This window comes from Salmo salar, chromosome 04 (genome assembly GCF_965601325.2).
Source record: "Salmo salar chromosome 04, fSalSal1, whole genome shotgun sequence".
Taxonomy (NCBI): Eukaryota; Metazoa; Chordata; class Actinopteri; order Salmoniformes; family Salmonidae; genus Salmo; species Salmo salar.
Window position 1 is genome coordinate 73,605,777 of NC_138294.1, and position 17,412 is coordinate 73,623,188.

The 17,412-nt window shown below is 41.9% G+C and overlaps 1 protein-coding gene across 5 annotated transcripts in view; it reads right to left on the reverse strand.

Annotated features, from left to right (window-relative positions):
- The window catches only part of LOC106603719 (glutamate receptor 4), a 205,718-nt gene that overhangs the window by 33,084 nt on the left and 155,222 nt on the right, over nt 1–17,412 (reverse strand). For 4 of the 5 annotated variants that reach the window (XM_014197748.3, XM_014197742.3, XM_045717277.2 and 1 more), the window contains exons 7-10: nt 15,070–15,237; nt 10,187–10,291; nt 6,455–6,559; nt 1,235–1,441 (exon numbers count right to left, since the gene is read on the reverse strand). In XM_014197748.3, the coding sequence (XP_014053223.1) occupies nt 1,235–1,441; nt 6,455–6,559; nt 10,187–10,291; nt 15,070–15,237 (585 nt within the window). Of the gene's footprint in view, nt 1–1,234; nt 1,442–3,215; nt 5,416–6,454; nt 6,560–10,186; nt 10,292–15,069; nt 15,238–17,412 lie in introns of those variants that run through there. The other variant, XM_014197747.3, reaches the window with a different exon arrangement.

Below are 17,412 nucleotides of genomic sequence, written 5' to 3' on the forward strand. Positions count from 1 at the left end.
TAACGCCGTTGGAGAAATATGCGTACAACACAAGACGGAAAAATTTGACACAGGATACACGTATTGCTTCTTTACGGTAAATCCACAAACCAGATTATTGTTAGTGATTTAGCAACACTTCCGACCTTTCCTGCCTGGACGTCTGCAGTGGGGAATTTGGGATTTATCAGCAAAAAAAATAAATAAAAGTTTGATATATTACAACAAGCCGACACATTGCATGGAGGGAGAGAGAGAAAAAACAGAGATACAAATTCCCTCGTCCTCAGCATTAATTACTAAGATGACAGGTTGGCTTGCATTGAGGAACCATTAAAATACATGACAGGGCTGAAATGGGGGGAGACCTTTCACGGTGACACAGGCTTTGAAAAGGACTGTCAGAGGGTGAATGGTCACCAGGCAAGGTCTTAGAGACAGGAAAGTGCTGACGGGCTAAGCTCTGAGCTCACAGCTTCCCTCTGCACTGTAAGAGCCCTGCAATCTCTCTAAACCTTCACACACACGTACACACACACACACTTTTAAAGTACAGTACCTTCATTTTTCACCCCTTGTACAAACACCCCCTACACCTGTACATGAATCCTGTTATCTCTTAGCAACAGACAGGAGGTAGCTAAGCACCGGCATCATTTAACCCTCTCACCTCTTAAACTTAACACATCACACACAAAGCACACTTTAACCCCTACACCTCTATCACACTTGACACACTACACTGGTCCCAGCTCTAGCCCCTAGCACTATAAATCCCGGTTGTGAGAATCCAGGAATCAGAAGGAATCCAACCACGATTTCTGGAATTTTTCCACCCTAATAAGCACCAAAAGATCCCTTATCCCAAGGTTTAGTTTGGTCAAGATCTAACTATTTGAAGTAGTCCAGGTAACTGACTAACTGACAGGTATCAAGCCATCTGTGTTTTGTGCTTAAAACAACTGATTCTGTGTCTTCAGTTCATTGGCTGCCTTTAACGAAACAGATTTACAAAAAAGTGTGAGTGAAACCCAGCATCAAATAAACTTTAAAAGTGGGTCAACAAAATCAAGGTGTGCCCGCACACACACACACACACACACACACACACACACACACACACACACACACACACACACACACACACACACACACACACACACACACACACACACACACACACACACACACACACACACACACACACACACACACACACACACACACACACACCTCAGTCCCCTGTCCCTCTTACCCCGTACACCAGCTCCCCGACCATGCCATTCCAAATCTTGGTCTCCGGGTCCCGGGCACCATACTTTCCGTCAGGAACGATAGCGATCTTGTACTTGATGCCAATGTGTTTGGCAATCTCCGAGGCCAGGTCCACGCAGTAGCCTTCGTACTGGTCGTTGCCCTCGTACAACTCCCAGTTCTTCTTCAACATGACATATGGACCCTCCTACAAAGTGACACACACACCACAGGGACCACAGGGTCAAACTGGCAAACATGTCCCCCGCTCACAGACAGTCACTTGCCCAGCGAGCATAACTGGTTGACACCAGGTCATAATGAGTGACGTTGTACTGACGTCAATTCAACCAGTTTCAAAATGTTGTTGAAGTGACGTCATAATGATATTATTTTAATACATTTTTTAAACTGGTTGAATTGACGTCATTAGAACGTGATGATTATGTCATTTCAACCAGTTTTGCCCGTTGGATTTTTCACTCAAAAATAGACAGCAGACAAGCGTGCACAAACACATACAGTATGTATGTTGTAGACATGACCAAGAAATAGGCCTACACAATTTAGCAACAAATAGTGGTTACAGTATGATATTGTGTGGATCTTCCAAAATTGACAAACAAGATTGCTTTTCTATGAATATGGAGTTCCTGTTCAAAGATTATGTACCAATGTTTCAACTTCTTGAACACAGATGTGGATGATTAAACAGCCACTGAACGTTACACTGGCTATTATTTAAAATGGTACTGTGATACAGTATGAAAGAGAGAGAGAGACATGGAGAGACAGAGACATAGAGTCAGAGAGAGAGAGGGAGAGAGAGATACAGAGACGGAGAGAGAGAGAGCGCAAGACAGAGACAGAAGGGGAGAGAAAGACAGAGAAAGGGAGAAATTGAGACAGACAGAGAGAGACAGACAGACAGACAGACAGACAGACAGACAGACAGACAGACAGACAGACAGACAGACAGACAGACAGACAGACAGACAGACAGACAGACAGACAGACAGACAGACAGACAGACAGACAGACAGACAGACAGAGAAAGCGAGACAGACAGAGAAAGACAGAGAAAGACAGAGAGACACAGACAGAAAGACAGAGAGAGACAGACAGAAAGACAGAGAGAGACAGACAGAAAGGACATTGAAAAAACTTTGATAATGCTTAAAGAACTCTTAAAGAATGCTGAAAGTCAGCAGCAGATTTGAAATGTTTCCAGACTCTCCACATCCAAGTTGATCATGGCTGACAGGCTGGTCAATAATCTCCCACACCCCTTGTCTCAGTGGGTAATGAACCCTATTAGACATAGCGTTCCCCCCCCCCCCACACACACACACACACACACACACACACACACACACACACACACACACACACACACACACACACACACACACACACACACACACACACACACACACACACACACACACACACACACACACACACAAGTAGAAGGAAGAGAGTCCAGTAAGTGTATGTGTGTGAGTTGGAGTTGACAATCGAATTGACAAATACACAGTCTGTCTGATAGGTGAGGAGTATGTACAATAATAAACTTCAAAATGATGCGTCTTGACTATATACTACATTTACATTTAAGTCATTTAGCAGACGCTCTTATCCAGAGCGACTTACAAAATGGTGCATTCACCTTATGATATCCAGATATATATATATACATATACTACATCTCTCTCTCTGATAGGTGAGGAGTATGTACAATAATAAACTTCAAAATGATGCGTCTTGACTATATACTACATCTCTCTCTCTGATAGGTGAGGAGTATGTACAATAATAAACTTCAAAATGATGGGTCTTGACTATATACTCCATCTCTCTCTCTGATAGGTGAGGAGTATATACAATAATAAACTTCAAAATAATGGGTCTTGACTATATACTACATCTCTCTCTCTCTGTCTCTCTCAAAACATCTCTGTGTCGCAGTCATCACCAACCACTTATGGCACAAATCAAACCTTTATTTTTCACTTGGCTGCATGACATTCAGTAAATTGAGCACATTTCAAGCATGAGTGGAAAAATATATTTGAAAACGTTGAGGTGCTCTCAGTAAGTCCCCCAGCTGCTGCTGTTAGGGTAAAACACCTTTCAGTTGCCTTGTCCTTGATATGAGGTGTAAATGGGTATTTGATGAATGTGAACAATTGTAAAGCCATCTCTCATTCCTCATGGTGAAACAGGATACTAGCTGTAGTAGTGGGTATTGATTGGATATGTACTGGAGGCTACCCGCCTTTCTTATTCTGACATACCCCTAGCAAACAGGAGCAGTTCTAAAGACATTAGGCAATGTTCCCCTTAGGTCCCTTGTAGGGTTTTCCTGCAACGTTATCCCACATACACTCTGAGAAGGTTAAAATATGACATTTCCCTCTGGAAAATAATGGGACGTTCAATACTGTAGGGTTAGAAAGGTGTGCAGTTCCAAGCTCTGCTGAAATATATTCAGTCAGAGTGCCATTGTTATAAAGTATATTCATTATCTGATTAACACCAATAAAAAACTGCTTTTTTGTCTGAAACCCTTTGAATAATATAGCCATTGACTCAGGTGAGCGACAGACAAAGGCATTTGCTATCAGTTTAGAGATTAGCCATATTCAGAGCTACCACTCTGTATTAATGATTGCTATACCAGTCCAATTATTATTATTTGATTTAACTAGGCAAGCCAGTTAAGAACGAATTCTTATTTACAATGACGGCCTATACCGGCCAAACCCGGACGACGCTGGGCCAATTGTGCGCCGCCTTTTTAGACTCCCAATCACGGCCAGTTGTGATACAGCCTGGATTCAAACCAGGCTGTCTGTAGTGATGCCTTTAGCACTGAGATGCAGTGCCTTAGACCACTGCGCCACTCAGGAGCCCAAATGAAGGCTTGTCATCAGAAAGAATAGCATATTTACATGAGAAACAGCTGAACAGACACTACCTGCCTGGCTCTTTTCACTGGAGCGTTCCTTTGGCCATATGGTAGCTGATGAAAGCCAGAAAAACCACAAACAAAAGCATTGCATGGACAACAAACAAAACTCCCCCTCCGCCGTGTGAATGCCAACTCCCGAGTTTATCGTTCCTTCTGGTTTGATGTACACAAAACATGCCAGCTTTCTCTCTCTCTCTCTTTCTCTCTCTCTTTCTCTCTCTCTCTCTCTCTCTCTTTCTCTCTCTCTCTCTTTCTCTCTCTCTTTCTCTCTCTCTTTCTCTCTCTCCAATGCATTGCCAAAACAGTTTGTTACTGTTTGTCTTATTGTAGTCACCACAGAATGTAATACTGAAGTAAAAGCTTAATTAGTGTATATTACAGTAAACAAACATTATCAAGTACATTATCAAGCACAAACACACATTAGAGACTCTATCCGACACAGTGGTTAAACACTGATATTATCATGCTCTATAAAACTATTTCTTAGGCAGTGCTTTTGAAGGTGTATTATAAAGCAGTTATATACAAAAATTGAATGGAAACTGACAGATTCAGAGCAGTCTTTTTTAGTTAAAATCTCAACATCTATTCCTACATTTTTGCATTTCATTTTCAAATACTGTATTAGCCATAATCATCTGCAATATGCCAGGCATGGACATTCATGTAATAAGAACATTTAGATCCTAGAGTTGGTTGAGACCAATTGCACGCAAGCACACACATGCACGGGCACGCACGCACACGCAAGCACACGCACGCACACGCACGCACACATCCACACACACAGTTAAGCGCAACCATGTTAATGTGATGTTTGATTAGAAGAACAAACATTTTTGTGTCTTTAGGCAGGAAGAAGGGTCCATTGTGGCTCCTATTCCGCCACATTCTTGTTCATTTACTTAAACATTTGGTCAGATTGTTTCCATTTTGGGTCTTCTTGAAGGGGTCCATTTTGGGTCTTCTTGAAGGGGTTCATTTTGGCTCTGGATAGATCCTTCCCTTGGGTCAGTTTTCTAATAAGGTGTGCATTAGAATTCACAACGCATCTCTCCGTTGCATCAGTCTGTGTCTTTAGGGGGTTCATTTTGGCTCTGGCTGTGTCCAACACTGTCCGTCAGTCTCCCAATAAGGGATGTGTCATTTGGGCTCAGCTTGTGTCCATTTTCTCAGTTTCTTAAAATGGGGTTCCTCACCAGCGGCTGAAAAGAGGAGGATTCTGCTGAGGTATGACTCTCCAATCCCATTTCCATCCCTCCTCTACTCACTCTGCCTTTCCTTACCGTGTTCTCTCCATCTCCTATAACTAACCACCTTAACTTTCAGAAACACAGTAAATCTTCACCCTTTTCACACTATCATGCCGACCCGAACAAACTGTGCTGGCCCCGGATATTTCCTTTTCACATTGTCAGCCCGGTTCCAGCAACTAGGATGAATGCATTACCAGGCCAGCTCAGCACAGCTTGGTTTGGCTCGGCTCGGTTCAGCTCAGTAGTGTGAAAATCCTGATTTAGTACCCATAGTTCACATTACATGCAACCGAGTGTTACAGTATCAGTGCAAAAAGAAGGAAAAACCGAATTTAACAAACAAATATCAAGCAAACAGGAAAGTATCATTTGGGAGGACACAACCTTCTGACATCACAGCACACATCAGCCCAGAGAGTTTCGGGTGTGTGTGTGTGTGTGTGTGTGTGTGTGTGTGTGTGTGTGTGTGTGTGTGTGTGTGTGTGTGTGTGTGTGTGTGTGTGTGTGTGTGTCTGTACGTGTGTGTGCATGTGCATGTGTGTGTGTGCGTGTGTGTTTTTGAGTATAGAATCTGACTTTGTCTGGCCTCATTAAATAACAACTCTTAAAATGCATGTGTAGCAGTCTCTGGCAAGGATACAGAGCACAGCTCATGCATTTTATAAAGGGGACTAGACTAGTCATGGTCGGTACTGCACTTACAGTGACATGTTTACAATGACATCTCCATCACACCTAGTGTAACAACGACTCAAAAGCATCTGCAGTGCCAGTGTTGGTGAGTGTTTTGGATTATGTTTGTGTTTGTGTAACTGAACGTCTGCCCTGAGGCAGAGGAAGGTAGAGTAAAGCCCTTTCCGGGAGAACATTAAGACGTGAGCGCGCTAGATGGTGTGTGTGTGTCTGTGTCTCTTTTGTGCTTGTGTGTCTCTTTGTGTGCGTGTGCACGAATGCGCATGTGTGTATGTAGGGTTGTAGTGTGTCTTACCATGATAGTGGTGACTACAACAGTTCTGTTCTCCAGGATTTCATTGGGAAGGAGGGCTTCATTCTGGATCAGAACCAGCTTGTCTGAATCCGTCCAGTAACCCATCTGGAGACAGAGAGGACACTGAGTCAAACACAGGGGTGAGTGTGTAGAGGGTGTATGTGTTCAGTGTGTGTAGAGGGTGTATGTGGTCAGTGTGTGGGGAGGGTGTATGTGTTCAGTGTGTGTAGAGGGTGTATGTGTTCGTACAGTATGATGCTATGCAAATGAACTGAATCCCCCAAAAACATTTCCACTGCATTTCAGCCATGCCACAAAAGGACCAGCTGACATCATGTCAGTGATTCTCTCGTTAACACAGGTGTGAGTGTTGACGAGGACAAGGCTGGAGATCACTCTGTCATGCTGATTGAGTTCGAATAACCGACTGGAAGCTTCAAAAGGAGGGTGGTGCTTGGAATCATTATTCTTCCTCTGCCAATCAGGGTTACCTGCAAGGAAACACGTACCGTCATCATTGATTGCACAAAAAGGGCTTCACAGGCAAGGATATTGCTGCCAGTAAGATTGCGCCTAAATCAACCATTTATCAGATCATCAAGAACTTCAAGGAGAGCGGTTCAGTTGTTGTGAAGAAGGCTTCAGGGCGCCCAAGAAAGTCCAGCAAGCGCCAGGACCGTCTCCTAAAGTTAATTCAGCTGCGGGATCGGGGCACCACCAGTACAGAGCTTGCTCAGGAATGGCAGCAGGCAGATGTGAGTGCATCTGCACACACAGGGAGGCGAAGACTTTTGGAGGATGGCCTGGTGTCAAGAAGGGCAGCAAAGAAGCCACTTCTCTCCAGGAAAAACATCAGCGACAGACTGATATTCTGCAAAAGGTACAGGGATTGGACTGCTGAGGACTGGGGTAAAGTCATTTTCTCTGATGAATCCCCTTTCCAATTGTTTAGGGCATCTGGAAAAAAGCTTGTCCGGAGAAGACAAGGTGAGCGCTACCATCAGTCCTGTGTCATGCCAACAGTAAAGCATCCTGAGACCATTCATGTGTGGGGTTGCTTCTCAACCAAGGGAGTGGGCTCACTCACAATTTTGCCTAAGAACACAGCCATGAATAAAGAATACCAACACATCCTCCGAGAGCAACTTCTCCCAACCATCCAGGAACAGTTTGGTGACGAACAATGGCTTTTCCAGCATCATGGAGCACCTTGCCATAAGGCAAAAGTGATAACTAAGTGGCTCGGGGAACAAAACATAGATATTTTGGGTCCATGGCCAGGAAACTCCCCAGACCTTAATCCCATTGAGAACTTGTGGTCAATCCTCAAGAGGAGGGTGGACAAACAAAAACCCACAAATTCTTACAAACTCCAAGCATTGATTATGCAAGAATGGGCTGCCATCAGTCAGGATGTGGCCCAGAAGTTAATTGACTTCCGCAAGGGCGGATTGCAGAGGTCTTGAAAAAGAGGGGTCAACACTGCAAATATTGACTCTTTGCATCAACTTCATGTAATTGTCAATAAAAGCCTTTGACACTTATGAAATGCTTATAATTATAGTTCAGTATTGCATAGTAACATCTGACAAAAATATCTAAAGACACTGAAGCAGCAGACTTTGTGAAAATTAATATTTGTGTCAGTCTCAAAACTTTTGGCCACGACTGTACAGTGTGTCTGCAGTGTGTGTAGAGGGTGTGTGTGTTCAGTGTGTGCAGTGTATTTCTGGTGTGTAGTTTCCAGTATTTCTGTTTCATTATGTGGTGTTAAGATCTGTGAGAGTATCTGAGATAATGTGTGTGTATCCAAGCAAAGGATAAGAGCCACACAAATTGTACAGTATGCTTGGATGCGCTTGGATGTGTCATGTACAGTACATTAAAGTACACAATGTTGAAATGTTTAGTATACAGTACATGAGTCGTTTAATAGGTGAGTCAAGCTAAGGAAGTCAATATAAATGTCTGCCATATAAATTGGTGGTGTCTGCCATGGATCAAGAACACGGGTGGGGGGGAGGGATGGCGGGCTGGCCATGAACTGCTCCTCTCTCTCCCTGCTGAGTGTAGGAATGATTGACGAGCTTTTGGGGGGCGGTGGAGAGGTGTGAGTGTGTGCATGCGTGAGAGTGTGTGTGTATGCACGCATGTGCATGTATGGATCACTTTCTCTCTCTACCGCTCCACTGCTTTCTGTCCACCTACCGTAGTTGGCTGGAGTCCCACACATACAGTACACAGACAGCACTAAACAAACACACATAGGCGCAGGCGCGCACACACATTGTCGAAGCCTGAGTATACTATTCATGCAGCAACTTGAATATAGAGATCACTGATACACAAAACACAGATTCTACAGACACAGACAATACTAAACAGATAAAGACATGATGTTCGCTCTCTTCTGTCATTTCAAACAGAATGAAATTAAACATACAGTTATTCATTGCTCAAACGTGCATATTATGTTTTTAATATGATTCAGTTATTATGGTACAGTGAGAGAAAAAAGTATTTGATCCCCTGCTGATTTTGTACGTTTGCCCACTGACAAAGAAATGATCAGTCTATAATTTTAATGGTTGGCTGCAGGATTTCAGTCCTTCACCGCGTAGTGTGTTACCAATTGTTTTCTTGGTGACTATGGTCCCAGCTGCCTTGAGATCATTGACAAGATCCTCCCGTGTAGTTCTGGGCTGATTCCTCGCCGTTCTCATGATCATTGCAACTCCACGAGGTGAGATCTTGCATGGAGCCCCAGGCCGAGGGAGATTGACAGTTCTTTTGTGTTTCTTCCATTTGCGAATAATCACACCAACTGTTGTCACCTTCTCACCAAGCTGCTTGGCGATGGTCTTGTAGCCCATTCCAGCCTTGTGTAGGTCTACAATCTTGTCCCTGACATCCTTGGAGAGCTCTTTGGTCTTGGCCATGGTGGAGAGTTTGGAATCTGATTGATTGATTGCTTCTGTGGACAGGTGTCTTTTATTCAGGTAACAAACTGAGATTAAGAGCACTCCCTTTAAGAGTGTGCTCCTAATCTCAGCTCGTTACCTGTATAAAAGACACCTGGGAGCCAGAAATCTTTCTGATTGAGATGGGGTCAAATACTTATTTCCCTCATTAAAATGCAAATCAATTTATAACATTTTTGACATCCGTTTTTCTGGATTTTTTTGTTGTTATTCTGTCTCTCACTGTTCAAATAAACCTACCATTAAAATTATAGACTGATCATTTCTTTGTCAGTGGGCAAACGTACAAAATCAGCAGGGGATCAAATAATTTTTTCCCTCACTGTATAGTGGTATTATTGTATAGCAATTATGGTTATGGCTAGAAAGCTTGGGCAGTGATGGAAATTGAGAATAAAATTAAACATATAGTGAATATAAATTCAAACATATAGTTACGTTTTTAAATGAATGAGTTAAGGTATGATAGTGTGGGCAGTAAGGTGCAGCATAGGTGGGTGAGCCAGTGAGGTGCAGCATAGGTGGATGAGCCAGTGAGGTGCAGCATAGGTGGGTGAGCCAGTGAGGTGCAGCATAGGTGGATGAGCCAGTGAGGTGCAGCATAGGGGGGTGAGCCAGTGAGGTGCAGCATAGGTGGGTGAGCCAGTGAGGTGCAGCATAGGTGGGTGAGCCAGTGAGGTGCAGCATAGGTGGGTGAGCCAGTGAGGTGCAGCATAGGTGGGTGAGGCGGTCACAGCACTAGTCTTCTTACCCGTCTGGGTCCGTTGTTCTTCAGCTCAAACACGTCCATGGTGTAGTTGACTCTGCGTCCATAGTGGTCAAACTGGACATTACCTGTTAATCCCTGCATCCGGACCTGCAAACAGTATCAGAGTATTCAACTCCGGTAACTTTACCAAAATTACCAGAAATCCTGGTTGGAAGATTCCCAGAATCATGAGGTAATAAGAAGGAAATCAGGAATCATCCGACCATGATTTCTGGAAATCCTGGAAATTACCAGAATTTCGCAACTACATCAGAGTGGAAGTATACCTTTATTTTACTTTTAATAAGATAGATTTCATATGACATAGTATGTAGTGTTGACTGGTGATGTAATGTGTGGACATCCTTGACACAACAAACCAAATTTGGTTCTGTGAAAGTTCCCAGAACATTCGTTCGGGCAAATGTTCTCATAACACAAAAACTATCCAGTCGTGCTGATAATTATAGAATGTTTGTATAAAACATTCACCTGATGTTGCAAGAACGTTCCTAGAACATATTTAATCTGTTCTTTAAATGTTCCCAGAATGTTTCATTAGGTTATGGAACAGTCCGGTGAGAACATTTTGAGTGGAAATCACAAAATATATGTTCCCAAAACTTTCCACTTCTGCAGATGATTCTACAATGTTTCCTTTAGGGTGCAAAAAACATTCACCTGATGTTGCAAGAACGTTCCCAGAACACATTTAATCTGTTCTTTAAAGGTTTCCAGAATGTTTCTTCAGGCTGTGGGAACATTGTAGGTATATGATGAGATAGGTTCCCAAAACACTAAAACTGTCCAGTTGTGCTGCCATTCAGATAATGTTTGTATCAGGGTACACAAAACATTCATTTGATGTTGCAATTTTTTTTACAGAACAGCCATTATGAGTTCTTTAATGGCTCCCGGAACATTTAGGTCGTGGGAAAAGTGTGAATACATTACAAGAAAGAGGTTTCCAAAATACAAAATATGCTCAGTTGTGATGACATTCATACAATGTTCATACACTTTTCACACTATCATGCCGACCCGCACTGGACATTCCTTCAATGTTGCAAGAATGTTCTTGTGATACTCATGAAGGTTGCACAGAACATTCCCACAATGTTGCAAAATGTTCCACGATTTCCAAATAAGTCAGTTTTTATGACATTCATAGAATATTTGTTTTAGGTCTAACAATATTCCATTAATGTTGACGCAATATACATTTTTCTTGGAGGTCCTCAGAACATTTCAATAACTTTTAGAACATTTTATTTTTAAGTCTGACTGAATATTAGCTCAACATTGGCAGCATGCACGTTTTTATTTAGCTCCTTAAAGCAAAAGAAAGCAGATCGGAATACATCCCCATTATGGTTCTCTCCAGATTAGATTGGAATTTGCATTTGAGGATAGCATTGTAGACCCACTACAAGGTGATATAGGCACACATGGCATTTTCATTTCATCCACAGGACATTTAATCATACAAACATATTTTTACATTACATATGTTGACAAACTGCACATTATTTAATTCATAAGACATTTGAACAGCATTTCATCTCAATCCAGGTCTTTTATGCTCTGCGCCACCAGATAAGCGCTCTTACATATTCAGTGCTCTTACATATACTGCCATGGCAGTATGGTCAGCCAGGAATAACATGCTGCCTTTTTAGCCTTCTTAGACGTAATTAACATAGGGATATACTGGTAACTGGGTTATTCACCATGACTTCACCCATCCTCCTCATATACTGCATACTTCTGGGCCCATATTTACAATGTATACAAGACTATGAGTTCTGATCTCGGATCACTTTTGCTTTTCAGATCATGAAAAATAAGACGGGGGGGACCATGCCAAGTGTCTCAAAGCAGGTATTATATTGGGTGCGTTTTATTAAAAGGTTGAAGAGTACATTTTACACAATGCTTTATTTTTTACAGTTAGGTCAAAATTCTTCATTTCTGACTGGATTTCTGAATCTGGACGAAATAAACTCTCTTTTAGTATAGTGTATTTGAGCCTCAATTTTAAATGATTTTTTCAAAAGAAAAATGGTTAAAGAATATGTGGGATTGAACCTGTGGATCTGCAACCAGATCATTGACCTTCTGTGCCACCAGGGACTAGCTGAGACCTTGTGTTTTTTCCCAGTCTAATATTGTCAATCAGGACACGGCACACAACCACTGAGTTATTTAACACGTTCCCTTTCTCTTTATATGCTGTGCACTTGTAATACTGTTTTTTTGTGATTTTGCTCTTTGCTATTGTGCATTTTTTAAACTATTTCAATTTTAAACAATCACAGTAATGTACTTTTATTTATATTTATTTGTATTTGACCTTTATTTAACTAGGCATGTCAGTTAAGAACAAATTCTTATTTACAATGACGGCCTACCCAGGCCAAACCCTAAGCCGGACGACGCTGGGCAAATTGTGCACCACCCTATGGGGCTCCCAATCACAGCCGGTTGTGATACAGCCTGGAATCGAACCAGGGTCTGTAGTGACGCCTCTAGCACTGAGATGCAGTGCCTTAGACCGCTGCACCACTCGTGAGCCCAATTTTTTAATTGTTACCCAGAAATTATTTGATATAGAGATAGAAACAGCTGCACTGGACCTTTAAACCAATAAAAGATTATTGCATTGAACCTAAATTAGTTTTTGTATATTTGTTATGTATCATCATTTTTCAGAATAGGTATTACACGCATTTGTATGTGTTTGATTGAGAAAGGGTAAAATCGTTTTCTTATTTACTTTGAATGTTCTGAAACTGAATTTAAGAAGCATATGAATACAAGTTATTTAAAGGAAGCACTATCCAACTAGAAAACTAGAAAAAAGTACAAAGCATATGAAGAGGATAGGAACATTTTATTAACTCAGAAATTGTGTTCTGATTGGCCATATTAAACTGAACCAACTTTTGCCAACGTTTACTGACACTGGTCATATTCAACGGTTGTTGTGCGTTCGTAAAATCGTCAGTTATTCTGCGCTCTGGCATACTCAGACGAATGCTTTGAAATCAGAGTAGATAGCCAGAGCGAATTTACCAGATACGTCTATCAACAGTTGTAGCAGTGACATCATTAACATTCTATTGAAATGGTTACTTGCATAGTGGAGTCTTTCGTTTAGACATGTAGCTAGCTAGCTAAACAATGAACCATAATCCCAACTCATAACATTACTACACTTCATGAATCTGAAGGTAGCTAACCAACCAGGTTCACTGTTAGCTAGCTAACATTAGGCTATAACTAGCAATGCAAATGGCTCTGAGATACAAATAATATTACTACACAGATCATACACGTAACGTTAGCTAGCGAGCCAGCAGCTAACGTTAGCTAGCTAGCTAACAGTACGCTTTAACTTGAAATTAAAATGACTTTCTGACAAAATTAGAAACGTGTAATATATGAAAATGTAGCTAGCTAGACTATCTTACCCGTATACATGGATGGACGCTTCTCCCTCTTTGTCACAGACGTCATGGTTGCCTTAGTTTGAAGATGTAATCCGGAGACAGGTGTTTTACACAACAGCCTTCTGTGTGTTCTCTTGTCGACTCCGTCTGCATATTTGTTATCAAACGACAGAATTTTCTCCATCTCCTTCGCTATCATTCTCTAATTCCACCTTGCATTCCACTGATTTCAAAACTCGGTCCTCCAGAAAGTGGAGAGCAACACCTTTGCAGTTCTACTACTTTATATCCTTCAAAAAAGCAGCGTTAAAAAGGATTACCTGCACATACTGACCCGCTCATGTTATAGACAGACGCGCGCTACATGGCAGACCAATCAGAACTCATCTCTCGGCATGTCCAGCCCATCCATTATCTCAGCCAATCATGGCTAGTGGGAAGGTGCCTGTCTTTTTCCGTGGCTAAACCAACTAGGCTGGTAATTTAACTATTTTATTCGTATTTACAAATGGCATACAAGTTTGTTATTTAGGCACATGAAAGTTCACATGTTCCAGAAGGCATATCTGCCAAAAAACACTTTTTGATAAAAAAGTAAATGTATGTTCAAACTGCTCTCCTGTGAAGTAGTGACGCACGACATATGCCTATTTTCCTGAAATGAGTCACATATGGTGATCAAATGTTCTATGAATTAAATATAAATTACATGTGTCCTTTAATCACTTTCAAATGCGAATTTCCATTAAATCTCTAGAGAAACATAATGGCGATATTTTCCTATCTGCTTTCTTCTGTTTTATGGAGCTACAAATTTGCATGCTGAGAATGTTGTGGTAATATTAGGTAAAACAATAACAAAATATAACATTTTCTAAATGTTCTGAGGACCTCAAAGAGAAGTTAAATGTATATTAGTCGAATATCAATGGAATATTATGTTACAACTTTGCTATGCTTCAAACATGCTATGAACGTCATAAATACAGACTTTTTGGAAAATTGTGGAACATTGTGGTAATGTTCTGTGCAACCTATATGAATATCAAAATAATGTTGTTGCAACATCCCAGACAACTCCCATAACTTAATTAAATGTTCTGGGACCCTTTAAAGAACATAGACCAGGTGTTCTGTCAACATGCTTACAACATAGGAATGTCCTGTGCAACCCAACATTGTATGAATGTCATCACAACTGAGCATATTTTCTCTTTTGGGAACCTATCTCTTGTAATGTACCCACACTGTTCTCACAACCCAATTAATCTAATGAACCTAATGAAACATTCTGGGAACCTTTAAATAACAGAATGTTATATAAAACCCTAACTAGAACTTGATGGGAATCTTAGCTAATGTTCTGGGGAGTTGGCGGAAATGATTGTAGTTATTCCATGAACCGAAATGTCTTTGCGGTGCAGTGGTAGATACCTGTTTGAGGGTGCGCTCCATGTCGATGCCCTGGTTCCATGGGGCGGCGGGGTTGGCCAGACAGTCCCCAGCGTTCCCCCTGCGAGAGATGTCCACTTTCTGCCTACGCAGGTTCCTAAAGGCCTCCGCCATCACCATCACGCCGTCGTAGGTCAGAGCCGACGTGTACTGGGGAACAGGAGTGAAGCGTCAGGTGTGTGTGGTGGAGGGACGGGGTGTGTGTGCTCGCCCATGTGACTATGAAAAGAGACAAAGGTTTCTGCGTGTGTGTACAGTATACATAGTCTGGGTACGAGACGTTTTAGTTAACATTCTACTCCTCTTTGGGAAATGACAGGAGTGGCAAGAAGTAAAATGTAATAGCTGAACAGAGACAGTAACTAGGCTACTGTATACTGGGCATTAAAAATATACTTTTCAAAATGCCTGTAATGCAGCAAGGTACATTGTGTTATTGTGACTAACTCTCTCGCCATGTGATGCCAAATTCATTAGCAATCACCTAAAAATAACCCTGTCTTAAAGTAATCGTTTAGAGAAAAAGAGAGATTCGGTAATGCGTTACAGATAAAGGCAGTAACAGTGTAGCCAATCACATCAGCTTGTCATGGCTCATATCAGGATCAGCTTGGCCAGGACCAGGCAGAGCATAAACAATCAGTGTGCTGCTGACAGGCACAGTGGATGGTGTGTTAGAGAGAGAGAGAGAGAGAGAGAGGCGAAAAGGGGTCTGAGTGTTTAGTCTACTGTAGCACAGAGTGGCCTGGAATCAGTTATCCAACGTGGGAGAGTTCATTTAACTCTCACTCTAGCCTGGGAAAATCCTTATTGGTGAGTTAATTTAACCTTCACTCTGGCCTGGGAAAATCCTTATTGGTGAGTTAATTTAACCTTCACTCTGGCCTGGGAAAATCCTTATTGGAGAGTTCATTTAACGTTCAACTCTGGCCTGGGAAAATCCTTATTGGAGAGTTCATTTAACATTCAACTCTGGCCTGGGAAAATCCTTATTGGAGAGTTCATTTAACCTTCACTCTGGCCTTGGGAAATCCTTATTAGAGAGTTCATTTAATCTTCACTCTGGCCTGGGGAAATCCTTCTCATTAACCCCGCTCTCCTTCCACCCTTGCTCAGTTCAGCTCTCTGTGGGGGCCACGGTGTGTGTGTGTGTGTGTGTGTGTGTGTGTGTGTGGTGTTTGGACCACCAACCCTGTGCCAGGAGTGGACAAGCTGCCTACACCAACAAGGGTCAAGAGGGGCAATAAACAGTTTGATAACCAACGCTGATGCCACCCGCTCCCTGGCCACGAAGGCTGGCACAAACTGGTACATGCTTGGCATTGATAAGAGTCTGGGCACTTAAATAGAAGAGGGACAGTCCTGCCAAGGAGTTATGAATGGGGAAAGGAGGGTGTTGTAGCTGTTTTGACCAGGGGTGTCAAACTCATTTTGCCCTGGGGGTCGCATTCGGTCTTCAACGAGGTCCAGAGGGCCGCAGTGAAAATGTTATATATTTCCTTGCGAGCAAAATTGATAGAAATTGTCCTCTATCTATCGTTTTTGGAATTTACCATGCTCCTTGACTGTCTAGTTTTAATTGTATTGATTATCAGTAGGCTGTACACAGGCAAGAAACTATATGAATGTAGGTCCATTATAATTTCTACACAGTTTCGATTTGGTTTTAGTTATTTTAAAGTAATCTTTTGTTGTTGTATTTATTTATTTTTTACTCAAACCACCCGCAGGCCAAGTTCCATAATACAAGTCATAACCAACCTATAAATCACAACACATCCAAAGTGTGGTAATAATGAAATACTGCCTTGGTTCTTGGACCTGGGAAGGTGCTATCTAGAAGCTAAAAGAGTTCTTCGGCCGTCACCATAGGAGAACCCTTTGAAGAACCCTTTTTGGTTCCAGGATAGAAACTTTTCGAGGTCAAGGTACAACCATATTGGGTTCTATGTAGAACCCTTTCCACAACGGCTTCTACATGGCTCCCAAAAGAGTTCTAACTGGAACCAAAAAGAGTTCTACCTGGAACCAAAAAGGGTTCTCCTATGGGAACAGCTGAATAACCATTTTGGATAGTTTATTCACTATATACTGCACTACGTTTGACCAAAACTCTCCACGGGCCGTATGTCCCTGATCTAGACTGTGACCAGAACACAGTTGGGCTCCACTAATTACAAAATAAAAAAACTATGGATGGTGCTACTGTACACTAGAGGGGCTGTTTGGTAGGGATAACATTGGAATGCTTTTACCAATTTCACTTTAGATTCTGATGTTTATCCACGTTTCTCCAACTATCAAATTTCAAAGTGTTTTTGACAC